Source organism: Panthera tigris, chromosome B1 (assembly GCF_018350195.1).
Source record: "Panthera tigris isolate Pti1 chromosome B1, P.tigris_Pti1_mat1.1, whole genome shotgun sequence".
Lineage (NCBI taxonomy): Eukaryota > Metazoa > Chordata > Mammalia > Carnivora > Felidae > Panthera > Panthera tigris.
The window spans coordinates 171,680,151-171,707,082 of NC_056663.1; the positions used below are offsets into that span (position 1 = coordinate 171,680,151).

Consider the following 26,932-nt stretch of genomic DNA (forward strand, 5'->3'; position numbering starts at 1 on the left):
ATATATATTTTGAAATGTGCATTTTTTATTTGATGTCTTGGAGACACTGCCATGTCAGCACACTTATATAGATTTTTTTTTTTGAAGAAATATTAACAGATAATAGTTGAAGCTCCCTGTGTTCCCCTCTACTTCCATTCTCCTCCCTCCCCAGGTGTGCAGTGCTAAGTCACAGGTTTACCAGATTGCTCTCCAAGGTGCTATCCCAATTTAGACCCCCACCAGCACTGTATGAAAGAGAACATCTTCCCACAACATTGTCAGATGTTAAATTTGGGGGCCATGTGCAAGGTGTTAAGGGGCATCTCACTGTTGTTTAAAAAAATTTTATTTTAATGCTTATTTTATTTTTGAAAGAGAGAGACAGAGTGTGAGTGGGGAAGGGGCAGAGAGAGAGGGAGACACAGAATCTGAAGCAGGCTCCAGGCTCTGAGCTGTCAGCAGTCATGAACTCATGAACTTGAGCTCATGACCTGTGAGCTCATGACCTGAGTGGAAGTTAGACGCTTAACCGACTGAACCACCCAGGTGCCCCTCGTTGTTTTAATTTTCATTCCTCTGATTGCTAGTGAGATTGAAGGTCTTTTCAAACAGTCATTAGTCATTCAGGTTTCCTCTGAGAACTGCCTATTCATTTATTTCATTTATTCACCAAACCAATTCATACCTAATAAGAACTGGGCACTGTTCTAGATATTGTCAGTATAAACAACAGACAAAAGATCCCTTCTCTCATGGGGTCTTACATTCTAGAGGGAAGGGAAATAATAACCAGCAGAAGTAAATGCAATAGTGAATTAAAGAGTGGTAAGTGCTAAGGGGGAAAGGGAGGAGTAGGCAGTGGGGTTAAATAAGTGGTCTTACTGGAAAGTGGCACTTGGGCAAAGACTTGAAGGAGGTGTGGGAATTAGCCATACAGGTGCCTAGGAATAGCATTCAGGCAAAGTAGCAGCCAATGCAAAAGCAAAAACCCAAAGGTAGCAGTGGCATGCCTGGCACATACAAGGAACATGGGGGCTGTGAGTGCACGAGGACAGGAGCTGGACAGAGCATAAAAAGGCACTGGTAATCACACAGGCCACTGTGAGGACTTGGGCTTTCACAATCAGCGACGTGAGGAGTCACTGAAAAGTCTGATTGCAGGAGTGACTGTATCTGAGTTCTTTTTTAAAGGATCACTCAGGTAGCTGTGTAGAAAAAAGAATGTAGGGGGGCGCCTGGGTGGCGCAGTCGGTTAAGCGTCCGACTTCAGCCAGGTCACGATCTCGCGGTCCGTGAGTTCGAGCCCCGCGTCGGGCTCTGGGCTGATGGCTCGGAGCCTGGGGCCTGTTTCCGATTCTGTGTCTCCCTCTCTCTCTGCCCCTCCCCCGTTCATGCTCTGTCTCTCTCTGTCCCCAAAATAAAAAAAAAAAAAAAAAAAAAGAAAAAAGAATGTAGGGGGAAAAGGTGAAAGCAGGGAGACCAGTTGGCAGTTTCTGGCACTGGTAACCTGAGTTAGATGGTGAGAGTTTACACATACGTGGAAGGGAAGGTAATGAACTCTGTTTTAGAAATAATAGACTTTGAGGGGCCTCTATGAAATGCAGGTTGAAGTGTCTTTTCTAATAAACCAATGCTTTTTGTCACAGTATCTAATAGCATCTCAATAAATGTATACTCATCGAATCACTGGAAACTAAGAACAAGCCCATTTTTCCTAACGATTTCACTTCCACTTTGGAAAGTTTAAGAAAACCTTTCAGACAGAGTGTTAATTAGTTTTTGAAAGCATAAAAAAAATAACCCTTTGAGGTCCTCACAGTGATTAACACTGAACAATTGAATATGGAATTATGAAAAGAAACAATGAAATATTCATTATTAAACACCTCTCTTTTCCTTTTCTTATTTCAAAAAATAGTAGCATCACTGCTTTTCATATTTCTTAGAGAAGTCAGCAAATAGAAGTTGGAACAGGTGTCACTATTTTAAAACTCTTCACAGGTTTTGCCATTTCCTTCCACTAGCTTTTTTGCTTCTAAATACTCACAGCTCTCATTTCCATTGAGTTTGTTTAAAGTTATTTAATAGGTAGAATTTAGGAGGAAAGCTGCTCATAGTAGCTGAAATCTATACCAAACAATACCGACCAATCTGAGGCTAGTGTGCTTTGTTTTTGTTATTCTGCAGAGGGAAAGTGACCCTTCTGGGGTCATTTAATGTGTAATAATTTCACATGCACTGTTTTCTTTGTAGAAATTCCATGAAAGATACCTTTCCCAAAAGCATCCTATCCTAATAGTTAGTTGGAACAAATTATCTCAACATACATCACTAAGTTAGCAAGGAAATACTTCTCACATACAGAGACTTAGAAAACAATTTACCTGTGAGCTGGAATTCTGCGATCACCAGCAACTAGAATTACATCACATAACTGTTTATGTCTCAAATAGTTTTCCATCTTTTTAAATGTTTGCTCCGCATGATTAAGGGCTTGGAAAAATTCATCTGATGAACATGGCTCCATAGTATGGCAGGATGATAATGTCTGACTACTATTGGAAGTCCTGAAAAGAAAGAGAACACACCTTTTGAAATATTACTATCACATTGAAAATATATTTTCTATCACATCCTTTAAAACCCTTTAAATGTAATAGAAGTAATTGATGCTATCAGTGAACAGTAACGTGTAATGATTCATTTTTGCCTTTTAAATTCAATGATGGCTCAAAAAATGCATGTGTCTTGTAAACATTGTGAGTGAATGTGACACCTATTAGTAACTATACATACTCTTTGTGATGTCTGTTTTTGAGATCTTTTTACTGGTCAACATAATATCTCTGTTGAAAAAGAGCCAAGTTATATTCATAATGATAGTTGTATCTCCTAACATTATATTTCAGGGTGTAAGACATTATTCTTTGAAGGCAGGAGGAGGCAATGAAACTATTTTAGAGATATAAATCCAAGCCACCCTTTACTTAAAAATGGGTTATATTCCACAGTTCATTTTATAGGGTAACTGTTTAGAATATAAAACATAGTTGACCCGTGACTAATACAGGTTTGAATTGTGTGGGTCCACTTACACGTGGATTTTTTTCAGTACACATAGTACAGTACTAAAAATGTATTTTCTCCTTATGATATATATATATATATATATATATATATATATATATATTTTTTTTTTTTTTTTTTTTTTTTTTTTTTTAGAGAGAGCACACGCAGGGGAGGGGCAGAGAGAGGGCACAGAGGTAACAGCTCTGCTGTGTGGGGCCTGAACTCAAAACCTGTGAGATCATGACCTGAGCTGAAGTCCACACTCAACCAACTGAGCCACCCAGGTGCCCCTCTTCCTTATGATATTAATAACATTTTCTTTACTCTCTAGCTTACTTTACTATAAGAATGCAGTATATAATATATATAATATACAAAATATATGTTAATTGACTGTTATTTTTAAGGTTTCTAGTCAAGAGCAGACTATAGTTAAGTTTTCAGGGAATCAAAAGTTATATGGGGATTTTCAAGTGTGTGTGGTTGGTGTCCCTAATTCCCATATTGTTCAAGGGTCAACTGTACACTGTCATAAAAATAATGTTATAAATAATTCATTTGACCCTCTAATCATTATTCAAAAGCCCAGGTAAACTACAACTTACATTATAGGTAAAGGAAATTTGATGGTCTAACCCAGATATCTAAAAATTATTTGAGATTTCCAAATTATAATTTGAGAAGTGTGAGTTTTCATATGATTTACTGATGGAAATGGTGAAAAAGTAAAAAGGTTAACATCAAGAATTAAGTTCTAGGTCCACCCCTCTCCACCACCCCCACGATCACTTGAATCACATAATCAACATCCATTGGCTATGCAATTAATTACATAACCACTGACTATGCCGTAACTTAGCTCTCATTTCTTGTCAGATCTACTTTTAGGGATAATTATGATTTTGACAAATGCTTTGTTGATTCAATTCTCATCGTATCTTAAGAGAATATTCCTAATATAAACCACTAGTAATCTTACCAAAAAAGAAAAAGTCATTGTATCTTTTATGTTTAAGGTAAAGAGAACTGAAGCCAAGGAGAGCAAGTGCCTTGCCAGGAGTCATGCAGTTCATACATGACAGAAACAGGCCTGTCCACCTTTAAAACCCTTTTACTTTTAATAGCTAGACTGCATCTCCCAGCCTCTGTCAGAGATAGGTGTGGTCTTATAATAGAAATGAACTGTGTCACCTCCAGGCTAAAGTGGCTAAGAGCAGGTGTTCCTTTCTCGTGCTTTCCTTCTCTTATAGGAGTTGAATGGAGAGGACTGAGGGCTTAGATCAAGGAAGAGGTAGTATAGACACATGGAAGATCACTCAGGTAAGAACATTCATATAGGTTATAGTCACAAGAATTCTCACACTGTATTGAGATTTATCTGTCTTAGATGGTAGCAGTATATTGACTAATACATATCTCTCCTAAATTCTCCCAGCCCAACACGTTTTTAATGCATATAAATATGGGCCCTAAAAAATGTTCTGGGAGGAAAACTGTCAATAATAATAACAGAAGCAAAATATATATTATCTAGAATGCATGTGTCATACACTATGAATATTGGTGTAATGACTTTGGAAATCCAATATAATATACTCAAACTTACATTTGAGATAATTATTATAAAAATAAAGTAATATGTAAATATATGTGTATTTATAAATAAATGAGAATTAAAAATTATTTTAAAATCTAGGAGAAAACATGAGCAATAACAAATGACGGTAACTGGTGAATAACGATTTGAAGATTTAAAATATTTTTCAATAAAATGAAGTTTTATATTGTCAAAACATTGACAAGTGATTTTAAGAGTTTTACTGATCTAAGAATGAAAGAAAATTAGAAAATTTAATTTTCATAAACCACAAATTATTTCAAGAACAAGATCAAGTAAATAAATCAAGTGCTTCTTTCTTAGGGTTCCCACATTTCCGATCACATTTCTTATATTAAATTCTCAGTAATGGCGAGGCAATGAGTTAGCTGAATGTTTTTGAGTGATGAATTGCCATTATCCAAGCATAAATTCTAATCAATGTTAAATTCTCAAAGAACAATAGAGCTTTATAATATCATTACAGGCTAGTTTTGATGTTGGTATAAGCCCAATTAATAAATAGGCCATCTCTTTCCTTGTCAAGAACTTTCAGGATGTTGGGTTCTTTAACCTCTGGAATGAATAAGAATAGCTTGGGGAGCCTTTCAGCATCTGTATTCAGAGCCTCATTCCCTAAGACTGATTCACTAGGTCTGAGGTAGGACCTGAACATCACATTTTTTGAAAGCCCTACAGGCGATCTGAACACACATCACAGGCTGAAGGGCAGTGGTGTGCACTTCAGGGAGAGACAAATACATTATACAAATCAGCATGTGATGAACTTACAACTTTACACAATAGATACTTTAAACATGTGTAAACTGAATTTTTGACTAAAATATTTTTATTTTTAATGGTTTTTTTTTTTTTTTTTTGAGAAAGAGAGAGACAGAGTGTGAATGGGGGAAGGGGTAGAGACAGAGGAAGACACAGAATCTGAAGCAGGCTCCAGGCTCTGAGCTGTCAGCACAGAGCCCCACGTGGGGTTCGAACTCACAAACCGTGAGATCGTGACTTGAGTTGAAGTTGGACGCTTAACTGACTGAGCCACCCAGGTGCCCTTGACTAAAATATTTTAAATGAACTAGTTGAACTTAATGGAATATTTGTCATTTTTAAAATGAACATAAAGGTAACACATCAAAATCGTTTATACATATACATATTAACAAACAACAACTTTTGTTTCTAAAATAACATTTCAAACTTTGTTATTTCCTTTTCAAGGCTTCCACTGCCATCACCTATTAAATAAACATATTATTTCAATATGACAATTAATAACTGAGATCTCTGGGCATAGAAATCACTTCAATCCACTGCTACAAATGAAAGATCAAAAGAGGTGCAGGCTTCTGATTTGTATACATGGAAAAGTGAAGCCATCCATTCACAAAAGGATCATGAAAGAGGAAGAAACAGCTACTCAAAAGACTTAAAGAGCTGCACAGCTTTCTAGCATTTCTTGTTTTAAGAAATCAGGGGGTTTACATACACACTTTTGATAATGCAAGAATTAAACTTAAAAAAATTACCACATCTCCATACAACTATAGGACCTTGGTCATTAGAAAAACTATATATAGAATTTTTACATCTAGGAGAAATCTAGTTGCATTTAATCCAATTCCCTTATTTTGAGATAAAATCCACAGCCCAAAATGGCCAATGTAATCAACCAAAGACACACAGGCAGCCGGTTACAGAGCCAGGATCAGGAAGCATTGAGTGTTGCCCAAACCACTCACAAAGAAATGGAAATTCTTGCGTACCTTCATCCTTAAGGATGAAGCTCCCTGTATCTACTCTAAGGGTATGAAAGGAGGAGGATGGTATAATATGAATGAGGGTGATTTCACAGACAGATAATATAATTAAGAATTTTAGACAAATGTTTACTTCTATATGACTACCCTTTTGCTAGGTGTAAGAGAAAAGTCTTCTAGGTTTTCATGGGACAGAGATCACCATCTCTATCCCTGGCTAATCAGACTGCTTTTAATACTATGGCTCCATGTAATTTATAATGTTAGTATTTCCTTATCATTTCTTTTCCTGTTATGTATTTTGGTTTGGAGAGTTGAACGGGAGAGGTATAGGGTAGTGAACATTTTAGGAAAATTCTAGAGTTGTGCTTTCCAGTAAATTAGCCACTAGCCTCATAGTGCTATTATAATTTTTAAAAAATGTTTTTTTAATCTTTATTTTTGAGAGAGAGAGAGAGAGACAGAGTGTGAGTGGGGGAGGGGCAGAGAGAGAGGGAAACACAGAATCTGAAGCAGGCTCCAGGCTCTGAGCTGTCAGCACCAGAGCCCAACGCAGGCTTGAACTCACAAACTGTGAGATCATGACCTAAGCTGAAGTCAGATGCTTAACTGACTGAGCCACCCAGGCGCCCCTACAATTTAATTACAATTAAATTTAATTAAACATTCAGTTCTAGTAGATAGACTAGTCATATTTCAAATGCTCAATAACCTCAGGGGGCTAATGGTTGCCAAAATGAATGGTACAGATATAGGACATTTCCATCAATGCAGAAAGTTCTATTAACTTCTTCAATAGCGAAATAGGAATAAGTAATACCTAGTACTTTCTTTAGAGAATCTGTCATGGGAGGATTATTAAATGAAATGATGAATGCATAGCTCTAGCACAAAGTACACAGTCAAGGTAAGCTACTGTTGGTAGATCCTATGTTTTCACTGGCAAATGGAAAGGCCTGTCTTTTGTTTTTATACAATGTTGTTTGGCTGGTTTGTTGGTTGTCTTTTTAAAAAATGATCCCCAGCATTATCAATTTTATAACTAAATTTCATACTTCCTAATTAAAATGGTCTTTTGTAAACCCAGTAGACATCAAAACCCACAATACGATCATTTAAGAATAGGCCACTTACAGAGCATTTAAAATATATTTCTCTGAGATTCTATACAATCTTCCACATAACAGAGAAAACACATCTAACATCTCTGCTTTGTTTTAGTTATATGATGTTACTACAATGGTAAATCATTAAAATCTTTCATAATGGATATTCACTGTGGAGAACTATGCATTGCTGAATATTTCCAAGCTACAAAGAAACATTTAATTTTTAGCTTACTGCCCTGCTGCAGTAGACAATGAACTTGTAAGTCATGAAAATGCCTAAACATAGCAAGGAGGCAAGTATTAAACAGAATAAACTCATCAACTATTTCCAGAGTAACTCTTAATAGGCAATATTGCACCAGAAGTTAGAAACTGTGGGGCTGCAAACAAAGATAGAATCTTTAGTGAAGGAATTTGAAAAGTTTCATGAACTAGAAAGAAAATTAAATAGCAACACTGCCTAACCCTTGCAATTCCTCAGATTTCATACATGTGACACTCACACGTACAAAACACGTACCAAGACCAACATTGCCTTTTATTGAAAAACTACTTAGATTTCTTCACTTTCATCATCAGAATTTGCTTTAAGCTTTCTTCATGGAGTAAATTTTCAAAATAAGTTTAAAAAACCACTTCATAAAAATTACACTGTATGTAGATTTGAATAGAAAACAAAGCTGCACGAGACTCAAACTGGTCTGCTTGGCTTGCTCTCTCTGTGATTTACTCCTAGCTATCTGCCTCATAGCTTCTGGCATTCAGAATTCATGCTTTTGCAAATTGCAAATTACTAGATCATGAATCTTTTGGCATCCTCTACAAATATTCAAAACCACAAATGTAAAATAAGAATGTAAATTGCTTAGTATAGGCTAGCAGTCTCTAAATCTTTTTTATGCATGTCCTTTTCAGTATACTTTTAAGCATGTGCCCAAATATATAGATAGTTACTAATTTATAAAAGATATACAGATACCATTGTACAGTTTTTATATTCTAAAACATAGCAAAGATAGAGCTTTGAAGAATAAGATAAAGGAATATGGTTAGTAATATTCTAATAACTGTATGGTGACAGATGGTAGCTAGATTTATTGTGGTGATCACTTTATAATGCATATAAATGCTCCCTGTTGTAGATCTGAAACTAATACAATATTGCTTGTCACTACACTTCAATAAAAAAGCATAAGATAAAATGTAAATAGAAGATCTATTTTTGCCATTTCTCCAGCTGATCATTTTGTATATCCCCAGTTGGAGTGTAAGTGCTATTGGAATATAGAGAAGGCAAAGATCAATATGAGATAGTGTTTGGAAAGGCAACAAGTAGCAAGTGAGATCTGAAATGTGTCTTGGAATTAAGTGGGTGAGGAAGAAGAAAGTAAGAAGCTTTGAGGTTGTGTCCTTTAAGAGGAGGACAAGGCAGGTGTATAAGAAGAAATGACAAGAGGAAAGGCAAAAGAATACCTTCACCTCTTCCCTTCTCAAGACAAATACTTTTTATTTGAGAGAGACAGAACATGCGTGCATGAGGGCACAGGGGAGGGGCAGAGGAAGAGGGAGAGAGAGAATCATAAGCAGGTCCCACGCCCAGCACAGAGCCAGACATGGGGCTCGATCTCACGACCATGAGATCATGACCTGAGCTGAAATCGAAGAGTAGGACACTTAACCGACTGAGCTATCCAGGCACCCAAGACAAATATTTTTGATTTTGGAATTTAAGGGAGTTTTTCCTGGTACCAGGGCCAGAATATCTATGGTGGAGAGAATTAAATGTCTTAGAAGAATCAAATTGTCTTAAATAACCAGTGTGAAGGGAAAGGGCCAATGGGTACTCTTATACAATGCTGCAGAGAATTAAAATAGTAGTAATGTTCCTGGGGCGCCTGGGTGGCTCAGTCGGTTTAGAGTCTGACTCTTGATTTCAGCTCAGGTCATGATCCCGGATTCATGGGATCAAGTCCCATGTTGGGCTCTGCACTGACTGCAGCGCCTGCTTGAGATTCTTTCCCCCTCTCTCTGCCCCTCCCCTGCTCATGTGCTCTCTCTCTCAAAAACAGAAATAAATTAAAAACAATAGTAGTATTGTTCCTGAAATGACTCTGACAATACAAATAAAAAACCCTAAAAACGTGCACACCTTTGGGACTTTATCCAAAGAAAACAATCATTTGTATGTATAGAGATGAATAGAGATCTTGCTACAGGGAAGGTTTATCACAGGCTGTTTCTAACAGGAAAATACTGAAAACAACCCAAATTCTAAAAAAGAAACAGAACATTGGTTAAACAAAAGGTGTATCTGTGCAGGGGAGGATGCTGCAGCCATTTAAAAAGATGTAACAGTTAATGACATGGAAAACTGTTCTAGCGGACGTTGTTTTTGCCTATCCAGGATCCCTTCTTATGGTAACAGATCCATGTCTACCTTTTGGGAAACCACACATTCCCCTATCTCAGTCCACATGGCTTGGAAAAAGATGGATCTTCCCCCTGAACAGGGTTGGACAGAGTATCACATCTCCTAGCAATTATGATTGGTTTGAATGAACCCATGACCCAAACAAGGCCAGTAAGAGTCAATTTCAAGATGTTAGCTGGCACTCTTTGAAGAGTCACTCTCTTTCCATTGAGGTTGCTAAGCTGATAAAAAGTAAACATGCAGCTGCTAGTGGCTTTTTTGCTACCATACTGTGAACCTGCCCGAGAAAATGCTGTCACAAAGGAAAACAGAATCTAGAGAGGAAGAGTAATAAGATTTGTGGTGTTATTCGAGTAGCTGCATTCAGCCATGAATAAAACTAAGCTTTAACCTTGGATTTTTAATTTATTTATATGAACCAAAAATTTCTCGTTTTTTGCTTTAGTCAGTTTGAGCTGGGCTTCTGTCTTCTACAACAACAACAACAAAAAATCCTAATTTTAATATTTGCATCAGGGCAAAAAAGTGGGTTACAAAATAGAATCTACAGTAAGATTCAGATTTTCACTTGAAAAATGCATATATTTATTAAATATGTATAGAAAATATACTTGAAGAACACTTCCCCAAATTCTTAATGGCTGTTATTTTTGGGATGGCAGGATAGTGATTCTTATTTTTCTGTTTATACTTATCTCTATTTTCCAATATCTCTGTGGTAAAAATACTACATAATATGGAAAAAACTAATTAAAAAACTCTGTCTAAAGAACTCTATTCAGCTGTCTTCACCCCTTGTTCTCTGTTGTTTATAACTCCCAAATCATTCTTTCCTTCTACCACAGTAGTGAATTTTGCTGGACACATCGCTACCCAGGTAAAGATCACATTTCTGAGCCTCCCTTGCAACTGGCTGTGGCCATGTGACTAGGTTTTCAACAAAAGAATATGAGCAGAATTGATACATGCAACTTGTGCTATTCGCTTAGTATCTTCCCTTTTCTTTTGTTGGTCCTTCCCACAGGCTAGAATGCAGAGTTGAGTAGCTTTGAGCAGGAGTTGAGTAAGCTTTGAATGTGAAGAAAAGGTAACATCCTACAGGATGGAGAAACAATATGGAAGGAATCTGGATCTCTGTGTAAACTTGTGAAGCAGAGCTACTTATCAGCCCTGAGCTGCTTGCTTATCTGTTAGGAAATAGAAAAATAAACTTCTATTTTATTTGAGCCACTGTACTTCTGAATCTCTTTGTTTATATCATCTTAGCCTATCCCTTACTAATATGCTCCCTAAAGTTAAATGACCAAATTATATGGCTATGTGCATATGGGTGTACATGTGTGTGTGTGGCAGGGTGTGATTGTTTTCATGCCTAATATACCTAACATTAAAATTGTAAAACCTCGCTATCTAGTTCCAAATGGATAAAAATAAAGTACAAGCAATAAGTGGCATAAAGGCAGTTTCTCTGCCTTTAAAATTTGGAGTTATAAAGGCCAGTTGTGCAATTGTAGCACCAATCCTTTTTCCTAGGCTGATTCTTCAGCTTTCTCAGCAGCTCTGCAAACTCATATGATTCCAACAAATTCCTATTCTGTTAAACCAGCCAATTTCAGTTGCTTAAAACTAAGAAGGATACAGCAGTGATGCAGCATACAGAGATGCTTTAGAAGGTTCATGAGCTCCTTGCACTGTATACTAAATATTTAACACATACACATACACACCTACATGTGCACACACACAAATGTGTTCCTCAGTTTTAGGTCAAGGGAATCCATGCTATGATTTGGGCATATATGTGTGACAGAACATGCAATACAACCTTCCCAGATACAAGTACATTACAGTTGAACTTCTTTGCAATCCCCGGAAACAGAATTCGTTTCATGTGGAAATGCAGAGGATTTAAATTTCAGACCATACCAGAAATAATAGACTGGTTCAAACAAGGAGATGTGGAGACAACATAAAGAGGGTTAAGAAAAGAAGATAGCTAGCGCTTAAAAAAAGTGGAGATAACCCCTTGTTGGGAAAGCCTCGAGGAGGACCTAAATGCTTCAAGAAGAGTTAAAGAATAGCAAGGATATCTGTAATTGAAACACAAAGGAATGAGCAGCCAATTAAGATGGGTCAGATGGAAGACTGTGGATAAAGAGTTGTGGCCATGTTAAGAAACTATACCTGTTAGCCAGCCAGGCTTGGCATTTTCAAGAACCAGGCTAAGATTAGCTGAGGAGAGAAGGTGAAATTGGTTTAGAATGAATCATTAACTATTATGTTAATCCAAGCTGAACTTAGTGATGAAATAGTCACAGACAACTGCCTACTGGTGTGTGAGCATGAAATCTACATCTTAATTGCTTGGGCTCAAAATGCAGCCACTTCCAAGTGATCAAGGTCAATATCAACAGTGTAAGTGAGGTTGATAGTATGTATCCTTGATATGATGTTGACTAACATTTCTCCTTCAAGAGAAGGAAAGTCCGAGAAACTGTCACAGCCCAGAGGAGCCTAAGGAGACATGCTAACTAAATACACCATGGGATTCTGGGATTCTGGGATTCTGGAGAGGATCCCACAGTAAAAAAAGGACATTAGGTAGAAATTCAGAAAATCTGAATAAAGTATGGACTTCAGTTAATAATAATGTATCAACACTGGCTCATTAATAGTAACATATGTATCACACTAATATATTAAAAATAGGAAAAACTGAGGGTAGGAATTCACTACACTATTTTGCAACTTTCCTGTAAATCTAAAACAGTTGTAAAAACACAAAGTTCATTTTTTTTTAAATGCAGTTTTATTTCACTTACAAACTTGGAGGAAGTTATCTAGCCTTTCTGTTCTTCATTGGTTTCATCTCTAAAATTAGAATGGTAACAGTGGCTATCTCAGAAATTTGTTGTGAAGACCAAATGACTTAATACTAAAATGCATAAAACAGTGCCTCACAGATACTAAGCAGCCAGTCAGTATTAGCTATTATTAGTTTTGAATATTTGTAAAGTACAGTAATATTTTATGCATATTGCCTAAAGTATGATATCGAGATCTGACATGTAAAATATTAAGGTCTAACTTTATGAACAAAGCTGGAAATAATGAAATTTCCCCCAATATGTCAAAAATGACATAAGTTCAAAGCTGGCAAATCAAGTGAAGTATAAACTGTGTTAGTATTAATCTATGGTCACAAGGTAGGTCAAAATGTAAACTTTGCTGGCCCTGGTAAGAATTCATCCTGCATTAAGGGCTTAGGAACCTAGTACTCACATAAAAGGTGGCAACTCTCACTTAGGATCTAAAATTCTTCACGGTATAAAAAATAAGTGTTGTATTTTAATGTCAATGTAATGGACTTAGATGATTCCCACGGAGAAAATGCTGGCTAGGTTACAGACCCAAGATCAAAGTCAAAAGATAAAAACTTTTAAATCACTTAGATGTGTGGCAGGAGAAATGAGCGCAAGTCTAAGGGCTGAGACAGACATTTCTTCTTGTTAGAATACAACTAATCAAACACAGGGAACCTACGATGCTTTTAACTACTACCTTGAATTGCACAGACCCACTGTAAGTGCTGGCATTTTTGTGCAGGTAAAAACACTCAGCTGTTTTCCCTTTCTTTCTAATAACTCAAAATTTCAATCTAAGTTCTCAGATTTACCTATGTAAGTAACACGAATGCTTAAAAAAGAAATTGTCTCTTTACCGTTAAGTATCTCCCTGTTATGTCTTTGACATTTTAAAATACCAATCTACAATATACTCAAATAAAATGTTTACTATGTTTTCTTTTTTGTAAATATTATGTAAGAAAAAGAATTATTCCCAGTTATATACAAAAATGTGATGAATGTCAGCATAGCTTCTTTTGACATTAACAGTGACAGCTTTTGATTTGTTTACAGTAGAAGGGCAACCACCCAGAGACTGCTCACTTAATCACAAAGCTGGGGGCAAATACATATATCCTGATGACAAAGATCAAAGACTCCGAGCTGAAGGACTGAAGGAAGATGTGAGAATCAGATATATTTAATCTAGTATAAAACAGAGGAGTAATAGCGACACACAAATGTCAATTCTAAATCCAGAATGGTGGGATTTTTTCCCTTTTTGCAATAATATGTTAGGACAGAGATTTCAAAACCTTTGGGAATATTAAGAGCTTTGACACATTTCCCTTCTTATATCTAAAAATCAGAGACTTTTTAAAAGTACATTTTATTTTTGAAATTATAATTTTAAGATTAGTTTGGTCACTGCAAATCTAAATTATTTAGTCCCATCTTATTATTTACCTTCTCAATCTTCTTGATTAGCATTTTTAAAGCAACTACATTTAGACTTTTTAAAATACCATTTTCTTACTTTTATATCCCCTGTAAGTAAAAATGTCAATTTTATATTCTTGAATTATGCATAATCTCTCACTAAAAAAAAAAAAAAGGCAACCTTTTTCTTTCATAATGAATATCCCACTAAGATGATATTTTGATATGGATACTAAAGAATACATTAACTTAATTTTAATAATCATTAGTTATGCATACAACCTTTGTTGTAAGAAAGTAAATTATAGCAACCAAGGTGTGTATAACCTTTCCAACTTTATACATTGTATATGTTCACATATGTATAATCTCTCCAGGTAGTAGTTACAGGTTAAGATTTTTTAAATTTATGGTGATAAATAAATGCTTTGTTTTTCTGATTTTGTTAAAATATTCTTGATACAGTGTATTGATTTTCAAATGGAAAGATGATTATTTTTTGGTTTTCCACAAAAATGATACACCGTGAACCTTTTATTATATACATTATTATTCTCTTTATGGCAACAAGTCTCCAAAGAAAATACAAAGCAATGAAACCACACTAACTCAACTGCTCTCCATATTAAAATTATTTGTGTCTCCTATTCACTTAAGATAATGCCAAATCACAAACTAATTACGTTGTTTAAAAATTAAATACACTAGTTACCTATGTAAAGATATGCCCCTCTCTCCAGTATACAAATGATTATAGATGACTGGTCTATATTTATTATTATTCCAACACCACAGTTCAGAATTCCATGTTCTGAAGGTTAGAAGAGAAGGCAGTAAATATCCCCAAGTAATAGGTACTTGAATATATGAACTCATTTTGTCTCCATCTCTTATGATGCCTATAATTGACAATAATCACCATACAAATTACAAGTGTTATCAAAACCTGAAAGAAATTTTAAAAGAAGAATCCAGTAATCAAATTAGACAAACAATAGCCTTTAAATATTTAGAAATATTCCTGAATGAAGCTGAATCAGAAAGATGATTTTCATGCTATAACTTATTACATAATATATAGTGTAGTAGTTTAAACTGATTAATGAGAAAATTCATTTCAAAGATAAAGCCAGGTTCCAAAGGTGAAGATGAATGAAGTCATTGTGAAATCACCAATTTATTCTTTATGTTCTCTCCTCAAACTCACTTCCCCTTCTTGCTCTGCCTTCACCCATTAACCACATCTAGCTCCTCTCCTGAAGGAATGCCCTTCACTTCCCTAAACAGCACAATTTTCAGTGAAGTGAAGGTAACAGGAATTAGTAGCTGTCATCTTAGAAAGAGACATGTTACTGTATTTTCTGTATTAGTCTGGAGAGCTACAACATAGACAGGACAAAGAGAAATAACCATAAGAAAAATATTATTGTAACTACAATGCTGTAAAAAAAATATTGACAACTACAATGTGCATCTCCTTGTAAATCCTTTCATTTTCATTAAAATTAAAACATGACTCACTAATCTGCTGCAAACTAAAGTGTCATGTCTCCTACAGTTTTCATATGACTATAGAAGGTGAATGAATGAAGCAAACTGCAAGGCAATGATGCATAAAATTGCTACTATATATTACTTTCCAGGCAGAACGATATCTATATATGGAACACAAGATATTTCAAAATGAATGCTACTTGTTGTCTTTATAATTTACAGAATTGAAATTAGTATTAGAACATGTTAATAAACCCTAGCAAAAGTACCATATATGCATACCAAGGTATTATGTGTATACATGCAGTGCTATATAGATTTCATACATAAATAATAACACTAAATTATTAACACTATAGAGAATATACCCCCATGCCCCATTTCTAACAGTAAGAAAATAATCAACCTGCATGAACTGGAATCAGATTCATTTTCTTCTTCACTAGTGCCATCATCCACTTCTGGTCTATCCAGCCAGTGTGCACCGCCACAATCTTCTGCTGTAAACTCAAATGCAGGGACTTCAGAGGTGGATGCCATTGGCCAAGAAGGTGAATTCTGAAAATCCAGTTGGCTGGACCTTCGGTAACCAATTGAAGCCAAAGGCAATTGTAGGCTACATGGATCTAAAAACTTTCTCCCACCGTTTGCTCCAGTCTGTCCTCGATTCCAAAATTCTCCCTGCTGGCTGTCAACTGTAGAATTAGATGATGCTTGATGGCTAAACCACCTCCATCTGATTTTCAAAATCTGCTTCACATCAAACTCTTTACGAGAACCAGACATCCTCAGAGAAACCAAGTGATCGTCTAGGCAACGGGCAAAAAGCACTGCACACAGATTTGTGCATCCAACCAAGACAAGAGAAGTCTATGCCCTGCTGTGCACAATAAACAGATTGAAAGGAAATAAATCACATTCACATATATATCTACATTAACTTTTATACGACTATAGCGGAATATAAAGAACAAAGGAGAATGAATAACGATGAAACACGGTGGAACATTCCATTCAATCAGAGCAAACTCTCATCCACCTATCCTGAAGCAGCTAGAGCACTTTCCCCCTTTCTCCTTTCCCATACTGACCATTAGCTCTCACAAACACTGACAGCATTCATTAAAGTCCTTTCAAATGCAGAACACCCCCCTCTTTTCTTAAACCACAAGTGACAGAAACTGAAAGCACTATCCCGTTGCAATATCTCAGTCTCTGCTGCTTAGTGTATTAACTCTTTCATTGCTACAACAAGGAATTTATTCCAGAGCATTTTCCTTTGTACATAAAAATCACTGTAAAACTAAAATGTTTCTATTTTTATACTAAATTCCTAAATGAGATATCACAAAATAATCATTTTTAAAAAGCATGTTTAATTAGATGAGTAATAATGACTTTTAAACTGTGCTTTTTTGGGGGAAGGGAGGGGGAGGGATAAAAAGGTGGGGCTCCAGTTTGTGGCTTTCAGTTTCTATCTTCTTCCTTCAGGAAAGGAGTGTATTTAATTAATACAGTAAGATCTGGGGTAGGATTTCATTTGAGCAAAGAATAGGAAAAAGGAGAAAGAAAAAGTCTGAAAACTACACAGGATCAAAATATGACAGTACTTACTCTTTTCTTCAAATAAACAACTTGAAGCCAGTATTGCCCTATAGTTGGGATTGGGCTGCTTTAATTTAGTATAGCTTCCAAATTTCTATGACACCACTTAGAAGGAGGAAAGTGTAGTTCAAGAAAGCTACCCAGGACTGGGACAGGATTACTTCTTGAGTGTACAAGTACCCTAATGGTGCCCTCTGTTGTTAGCAAAACAGAAAAATAGTCTGAAGATGGTGACAGTTAAGGCAAGCTGATAAAGCAAATAAAAAAATCAAAATTTAAAATACTGAATAGTTACCATGAGCCAGACACCCTACTAAGCGTTGTGAGGGACACAGTTGCATAACATCTTGGTTCCTACCTTCAAAAAGAACTCAATCAAGTTACTGACACAAAAAGCATTTGATAATTTAAATATAAGAAACATTACAATGTTGCAATATTAATATACTGTGATCCACAAATAGAGAATTTGAGTTTTCAAGGTGCTCAGCATCTAATGCTATTTCACTCGGAAGACAATGCCTATTATCAACTGACCAGAAAAAAAAAAAAGTCTGTTTTGGAGGCTTACAACAATACTGGGAGGTATAGATCTTAACCTCACACAGCTCTCGAGAAGAATAAAAATTATTCAGAGAAACAAGAATGAGAGGCATGAAAAGCTATCTACAATTTTGTGCTCAATATGGTAGAACAAACCATAAATACTGTAAGAAACAGAAAGAAGGTATCGGGATGGTGTGGAGTGGCATGGGCCAGTTTCATCAGGGAGAAAGCCTCTAGGGATAGTAAGCTATATAGACAGAATGGGGATAGATTTTATTAAAGAAGGAAGATATTAATAAAAACATGAAGTGAGCATATTGACAAAGAAAGGGGGGGAAAACAGCAATGGACCAGCCAGCCAGACATACCTAATTAATTTTAAGGAGCAAAAAGACATAAATTGGAATGAATACGATGAGATAAAATGCCTTGAGCACAAAGCAAAGGTGTAAAGGCTCATAGGCAATAACAAGTGGACCGTTGAACGGGGCACTGTTTTAAAAAATTAATTTGGCAGTAGCATGAAGGATGCATTCAAGAGTAAAATGACTTTCTCTGTCTGCTAACCTGTCATAACTCCATTCTATCCACCTTTATTTCTAACCATTTTCCAACAAGGACACATTGCTTCTTTGGTTGAGATAGAGTCTACATTATGTTGCTCCCTCTTCTATATGCTGTTTGTGTCCCAAGGTCTCTGGTTTTAAGATATTACTCATCCTGGGGTGTCTGGGTGGGTCAGTTGGTTAAGCAACTGACTCTTGATTTTGGCCCAGGTCATGATCTCAAGGCTCATGAGTTCGAGCCCCATGTCGGGCTCCGTGCTGCCAGCACGGGCTTGCCTGGGATTCTCTCTCTCTCCCCCTCCCTCTGCCCCTACCTTGCTCTCGTTCTCTCTCTCAAAATAAATACATAAACATCAAGATCTTACTCATCTTTTGAGGTTAGCACAGGCACTACTGCCCCAAGAGGCTCCTCCAATTACTCTAGCTTTGTGGTTCTCAACAGAGGTAGCACCAACCCTCCACTCCTACACCCCCAAAAAGGGATTCTGTAAGTCGCGGGGGCAGGGGGAAATTTGTAGTTGTTTGATGACCAGAGTGCTACAGACATTAAATGGGTGGAAATGGCAAACATCTCGCAGTTCATGGTACAGACCCTCATAATGGAGAAATGCCACCGCAGTAGTGCATAAGGATCTTGCCATCATCTCCATTCAGCTTTACATAAAAGAATTCTTTTCTCTCCATTGTTTTGAAATTCATCTGTGTTGCTGCCTGTAGCAGCTGATAGTTGGTTTTTATAGCTATACAGTATTTCACTATATAAACATACAACCAAAAAAATGCATTCTATTGCTCATTTTAGTTGTTTCTAGTTTTAGATTTTTAGAAGTAATCCTGCTATGAACACTCCTGTCCATGTTATCTGGTGCACATGTATATGCATTCCTATTGAGTATATATACACAGAAACAAAACTGCTACATCATAAGGTATGCATATGTTCAACTTTGATTATTATTGATTTACACTCCTACAACCATATGAGGATTCCAGTTACTCCATAAACACTGGGATTGTCAGTCTTTAATGTTAGTCATACTGATGGGTGTGTAGTGAAATCCCATTTGATTTTACTTTACATTTCTCGTTATTAATGTTATTGGGTAACTTTTTGTATTTACTGGGCATTTGGACATCCTTTTGTGACAGGGCCTTTGTTTGTCTCTTGATCTTTTTGATTTATTGGCGCTCTTTATTTCTAATATGAGTCTTCTATTAGCCATATAATTTTAATGTAAACCACCCTTTTCCACTGAATTGAGGTATTACTTTTGTTATTAATTAGCATCTCACATATACAGAGATCAATTTGGGGATGCTAATTGTTCTATTTGTCTATTTTTTTAATGCTTATTTATTTTGAGACAGACAGAGAGAGAGAGAGAGAGCACAGGGAAAGGGCAGAAAGAGAGGGAGAGAATCCCAAACAGGCTCCATGCTGTCAGCACAGAGCCCAATGTGGGGCTCGATCCCACCAACCATGAGATCATGAGATCCCACCAAAATCAAGAGTTGGATGCTTAAGACTGAGACACCCAGGTGACCCTACTATCTACTTTTATGCCAATAGTACAGTGTCTACCTATAAGATAAATGTATCTCCATATATATCCTTTTAGAATAATTTTTAAAGCTAATTTTAGATATTTACCCTTCTCTATATACTTTAAAGTAATTCTACCCAATCCTTTTCTCAACAAAAAGCCCCAACCCTATTGAGATTCTAATTGAAATTGCATTAAATTTGTGTATTAATTTTGAAATGATTGGCATCTTATGATATTAAGGCTTCACATCTAAGCATATATGCTGTTTAGTTTGTTCAGAGCTCATGCTCACCAATAAGATTTTGAAATCTTTTGACTATAGGTTCTGTGCCTTTCTTACAAAACTTTTTATCATGTTCTTTTCTTTCTTCTTGTCACTGTAGTAAATGCAATATTTTATTTCTAGTTCCATTTCCACATGGTTATTGCAATTATAACAAAAGTACTGAGTACATTTATCTTGTATCTAGTCATCTTATCACACTTCTTCATTAGTTATATTTTAAAAATTGGTGTTCATTTTTCATTATGTTAAGTTAGAGATACTTTGAGACATCTAAGTGGAGATGTCAGATAGTTGGATAAATGTTTCTGGAACTCTGATCCCAGCTCCAAAACCTCTAACAGAAGTCTAGTAGCGGAGAAGCCACTAAAGGAGACTGAAAAGGAATAACCAACGAAGAAGTAGAAAATCTACAGGGTCTGGTGACAGGCAAGTCAAAAGATAAAGGTATTTCATGGCAAAAGGCATGGTCACAATGTCAAATAAGAGGTCAAGTATTATATGCAAAGAAATATGTCCACTGGAGTTGGCAACATAAAAAATTTGCCAAATAAGATAGGAGGAGTCTCAGTAAAGGAGTGGGGACCAAAGCCAGACTGTGGCGGGTTGAAGGTTAACGGGATATGAGAGGAATAAGAGAAGACATGTATAGACAACTCATTCAGAAAATGTGAACAGTGGGGCACCTGGTTGGCTCAGTCAGTTAAGCAACCAACTCTTGGTTTCAGCTCAGGTCATGATCTCACAATTTGTAAGTTCGAGCCCTGTGTAGGGCTCTGTGCTGACAGTGCAGAACTTGTTTGGGATTCTCTCTCTTTGCCCCTCCCCTGCTCGTTCTCTCTCAAAATAAATAAATAAGTAAACTTAAAAAAAAAAAAAAGAAAATTTGAACAGTGAGGCTGCATAATGGGATTGTAGCTGGAAGAGGTGAAGGATCAAAGTAATGGTTTTGCTTACTTCTTTATTTGTTGCTTTTTAAAAATATGAAGCATATTGGAATGATGAGAATGATCCAGTAGGAAGAAGAGACTGATGACTATAAGGAGAATCACTGGAGCAAAAAACAGTGAAGACTCTGATAAAAGGAAAAGAATGGCACCTGAGTGCAGCAGATGGCTTAGATAGTCATAGGAGGAGGGATACTTCCTCTGTTGTAAGATTTATAACTTTCTAAATGCATCGATTATTTAAAAGGATAGATATGCATTAAGCAATCTACTCAAGATGAAAATCAAATCAGCCCTCTAAAAGGAGTCATGAAATAATAAAGATTAGAGGAGACACTGAAGAATTAAGAAATAAAATGACAGACTAAAGATCCAGCTCCTAAAAACATTTGCCAATATTTTCTCTTACCTCTAGCAAATTTAACCAAAGAAAAAACAAATCAGAATTCAGAAAGAGGATAAAATAAGTCATAATAAAATAAAATATTTAAATAAAGAGTTAAAAACACTAATATGGCTACAAAAATTTTAAATGTCAAGTTGAATAAGGGAAATGCTGACAAATGGAGAGAATTTAAGCAAGCAAAGTTGGAAAATAGTCTTCAAAGATAGAATTTACTCAAAATCCCTTACAGCTAGATCTCTATTTAATAATTTTGCCTAAGGTTAAGCTTGTCTAAGCATGGGCACTTTGGAGAAAAATCTTCATTGTAACAAAAAACATTAAAAAATTATCTATTGATACAGTAGCTTGTTATAGTGCCCATGTTAGAAAGAGCTTTATGGAAATTATTTCCCAGATTTAATTCAATTCTTGGGCCAAATACTTTATTAAAAATGTGTAGTTAGCTTAGGAGTTAATGCTTTAATGGCATGAAATTTAATATTTACATAACACCTTTTCTTCTGTTTCATCAGCTTTTGCCAAACAATATAGAACTGTTTTGCTCAAAAACTTACCCAGCTCGGTTGAGGAGTACTTCTTAAAGTAATTATTCTCACAAGATCAATACGTATTAAAAGTCATTACATTGCTAAATTATTAAAATGGTCTGCCTGGACTACTCCATATCAATTAGATCCCTTCCTATTCTCTGTACCCCAACTCTTTAAATTTTTTTTTATAGCACCTATCATTGCCTTGCATACTAGCTATTTATTTCCTTACTTATTATCTTTATCCTCACTACAAAGTAAGCTATAGTAAAGCTTTGGTTAATCACTACAACCTTATAACTTAGTATGGTAGCTGGCAGACAGTAGGTGCTCTATAAATACTTCTCTAATGACTGAATGTATCGAACAATTACAAGAGCAATAATAAAAATATATACATTTTTGAAATTACAAAGAATCTAATTTAAAAAATATTAGAGGGGCACCTGGTGGCTCAGTCAGTTGAGTGTCCCACTCTGGATTTTGGCTCAGGTCATGATCTAACGGTTCGTGAGTTCAAGCCCTGCATTGGGCTCTGTGCTGACAGTGTGAAGCCTGCTTGGGATTCTCTCTCTCCCTCTCTCTCTGCTCCTCCTACAACTCTCTCTTTCAAAATAAATAAATAAACTTAAAAATATATTAAAAAACATTTATCTCTGGGGACAAAATCTTTTCAGTATTTTTTCAACTTAAGAAAAAACCCATAATATATATTACCCTAAGTATTTCCTTTTTCTATTTCATTCTTTAGGCATAAGAAATTTTTTATCACTTTGAAATCTAATGGCTAAATAGCAGATGTCTTTTTAGAGTGACCAACATTTTCTTCAAACTGATCATCAAATTCTATTCTGTACCTCTCTCTTAATAAGTTGCCTTTCCTTAAACTGGAGATGCCGCTCACACTACTTGAAGTAGAAAAGTCTCAATTATGAATACATTTTTCAAAATGTAATTAAAAAATCCACATGCAATTTCTGCTTCAAATCTGCTCAAATGTTAGTTTGTGAATTCAAAAGATGACTCTATTCAGTATTATAATAGCAATACTGAAATGCCATTAAGATAGACTGCAGACCAGCTCACTTCAACAGTGTGACTTTTTTTTTTTTTTTAATTTTTTTTTTTTCAACGTTTTTTATTTATTTTTGGGACAGAGAGAGACAGAGCATGAACAGGGGAGGGGCAGAGAGAGAGGGAGACACAGAATCGGAAACAGGCTCCAGGCTCCGAGCCATCAGCCCAGAGCCTGACGCGGGGCTCGAACTCACAGACCGCGAGATCGTGACCTGGCTGAAGTCGGACGCTTAACCGACTGCGCCACCCAGGCGCCCCGACTTTTAAAGGCATGGCTTCACTCCATAAAAATCACAGCTATTGAGTAACCGAGTTATATGGGTAATCATTATTATACAAACCTCTCTTCACATAGTTTTTAAGACAACAGCTTTGCTCTATGAGCAATCAATTATAATAAATCTATTCCTATAGTTTTAAGTGTGTAATATAGATCGCATAAAACACTTCAGGAATTAATTTCACTGTACTAGCCCAGCAGCATTTCACCTTCCCAAGTTTTCCCTCAACTATAAAGAGTTACAATATATGATTTCAAAGAACACTTTAAAGTTTGATGTTCTAGGATAGACTTTAAACTTAGTCAAATTAGGTCTTTTATCAGAATTTGGCTTAATTATCTGAAAACTAATATAAGTCCACTAACACTTAAAAATGATGGCAGAAAATAGTTAATTATTTACACATATTAGAAAAGATGTGAAATTTAAACTTTAATTTCAGAAATATGTCAGGTATTCTGTACCTCTTCTCCAACTCCATAAAAAAGTCATTATTATAAATGTAAAAACAAAATCCTACTTATGTAAATTCAACACATCTCTGTGCTATATGCAGAAAAAACTTAAAGATAAGAACACAGAAAATAAAATCTTTCAGGGCAGGGACCACCATATCCCTAACAACTTGTACAGTGCATGGCATTAAAACATTTACTAAATTTAAATCAAAGAATAAATGAATAAATTAATGACCCAGACCTTGATTGGAAAGATCTGAAAATCTAGCAGAAGAGGGTTTTGAATGAAACACTTACTGAATTATCAAGAAATAAGTATGTCCTTTATGTGGGAGGGGATGAGGTTCTTGAGTCCATTTAGATGTATGCTTCAAAAAAAATTGGCAACAGTGAAGAATGGATTTGTGAGGGAAGGCACCATCAGGAGAGAGACCAGTGAGAAAGCTCTTCAAGGTAAGAGGTACAGCTTAACCATGGCTGGAGGCAAGGAGATCTGAAAGGGGGATGGACATTAAAGATATTACAGAGACAGGCCTCATAGAAGCTCTGTGGCAAATGGAAAGGAAGCAGTCAAAGATGATAGCATTTTCAAACTTGGGTGACTGGAAGAAGAAGTAGGGTAACATCGACATAGAAAAGGAAGTAAGAAGGCTACAGCTTCAGGAGGATTGAGTGTAGCTTCAGATAAATTTGGTTTTAATTAAGTATTGGGAATAGGGGTCTGGAGTCTTATCCAGCTTATACTTCAATATCAATCTATTTAGGAAATTAGAAATTTAGAGTGTGGATAGAGGGGTCCTGGGCTGTTAACACTTGTTATCTTTTCATTCTTTCTACTAGTTACACACACGGCATCAAAATTTCTTTTGTAATGAAAAGAAGAACGTTAGAATATAATCCGAAATCCAAAATAAGGTTTCTGGTACAGTGTTAAATCTTTCACGTTGTTAAAAATAATTGGGTAAGATTTCTGCTTTAATCAACAAATTAAAGATGAATATTGGATTTAAATTCAGCTGTAACAAACCAAGAGATTTAGCTTTGTAAACTACACAGTGGACTGAAAGGTCAGAAGTTGAGAACTCTGATATATACGGAAAACTGAAGGTGCTTCATGGTAAAAGCCATCTAATATAGAAATTTTACTTCTTTGTGTACCCTAAAAGCACTGTGTGACATATATAAGATCAAAGTGAAAAAAAATGTGCGAGGTAAATTTTAACCTTTAAACTAAATTATGTCTCCTTGCTAAATGATCATACATTATCCCAAACTACTTGCTCAGATAACTTCTTCCCTAGACTGGAAACTCTATTAAGGTTACAGAAAGAGCCATGGCTTTTGAGACACTTAAAATACAAGAACTGACATTCAATTTTAAAAGTTCCATACAGCATGATACAGACATAGAGGCAGGCATAGGGTACTAAGGTCAAAGCAAAATTTTCAATCTAGCTGGACCTCTCTAAAAGCCCCTTGTCAGATGAAACCTCATAATTGGTCCATTAAATGAAAAAGTCAGTAACTGTAAAAATTATACTCACATATCCTTAAAGATTTTAACTGAAACACATACATGTACATTCATTCACAAATCTTTTCATATAGGGTTAATGCATATATTTTATGTGGGCCCCCTGCTGAGTTTGTGTCCTCTTTCTTGTATAAGCCATGCCCACAATGACCCAACATCCATGATTTCCATTTATGATTTCTATAAATGGAGAACTTAAAAGCACTTCAAAAATAATACAAATACAGAATCTATTAGACCCGTGGTCTGTCCACCTTGAGATAAAAAGCTTCTGCCATAATGAAATTAATGGACTTCCTTCTAGCAGAAAGTGTTACCATGAAAAAAATGTCAGCTGAACAAAACAGTGTGCTTAGTGATGTGTCTAATTTACATTTCAGTATGAGCTCATTTCCTTGAGAATTACTAATAGTCTAAAACCAGTTAGCTGGCCCATGAACTTTGACAGGCACTGCTTTAGACTTTGATGATCTCCAACAGACACACACACCCTCCCTCACCCCTACCCAGTCATTTTACAGTTTTCCAGCCTTCGTCAAATTTGATAGCCAATCTGTTAAGAACTCATTTATATTAAGATCTTCCAGAGCATTCAACTTAATTTTCAAAGAATGACTTTTTTCTTTACCCTCATTAATTAACATGTTTACAAATGTTTCATAATTATTAAAACAAGCATAACTGTTAAAAATGGGTTTGTGAATAAACACAACCAACTTTTGGTGAGTATCCAACTCAAGAGGTAAGCACAGAGTTGTGCGGAGTTGTGCCCTACTGTAGGGCATTCTATTTAGCCAAGAGTGTTTAATTGGCCCTGGGGATCAGTAAGTACAATTGACAGAGGGAAGAGGGTGCATTAGGTTAAAGCTATGAGTCAGTTCAGAGGCAGCTAGTTGAGGGTGCTTCTGTTGTTATTTTCCCACATTATTACTTATTAATGATAAGCCTAAGTGATATAGCAGAAAGCCTGAGTCAATAACTAAGCCACTCACCAGCTAGCTGTATAATTTAGGCAAATCACCTCTTTGGTTTTCAGTTTTGTGTGTGTGTACATGTGTGTGTTTCAGTTAAATCAGATTAGGTAAGTAACATATGCAAGTATTGAGTAAGGATCTAGATTTCTAATAGCAGCTACTATTTCCTGAGTGTGTAAATGTGCGTGATATGTGAAGTACCGTACATTGAATGGGGCTTTAGTTGTCTCAAACACTCTGGCAAACAGGTCATTCCTTTCTCCCCTTACATATGAGGACGCTGAAGTCAAGTGAGGTTATAAGATATGTGGGTAGCAGGGTTCAATGTGAATACAAAGACCAGATACTTTCAAATATGCCACATTGCTGCTTGCTTATAAAATATTCTCATCTGGAACTCATAACTACTTTGTGAGAAGGCAGAGTAGGTATTTCCCC

The 26,932-nt window shown here is 35.9% G+C and overlaps 1 protein-coding gene across 6 annotated transcripts in view; it reads right to left on the bottom strand.

The window, feature by feature from the left end:
* The window catches only part of KLHL5 (kelch like family member 5), a 94,648-nt gene that overhangs the window by 59,700 nt on the left and 8,016 nt on the right, over nucleotides 1-26,932 (bottom strand). For 4 of the 6 annotated variants that reach the window (XM_042984711.1, XM_042984714.1, XM_042984713.1 and 1 more), the window contains one exon: nucleotides 2,367-2,549. In XM_042984711.1, coding sequence (XP_042840645.1) covers nucleotides 2,367-2,549 — 183 coding nt within the window. Of the gene's footprint in view, nucleotides 1-2,366; nucleotides 2,550-14,958; nucleotides 15,058-16,146; nucleotides 16,621-26,932 lie in introns of those variants that run through there. The other 2 variants (XM_015545115.2, XM_042984710.1) reach the window with 2 other exon arrangements.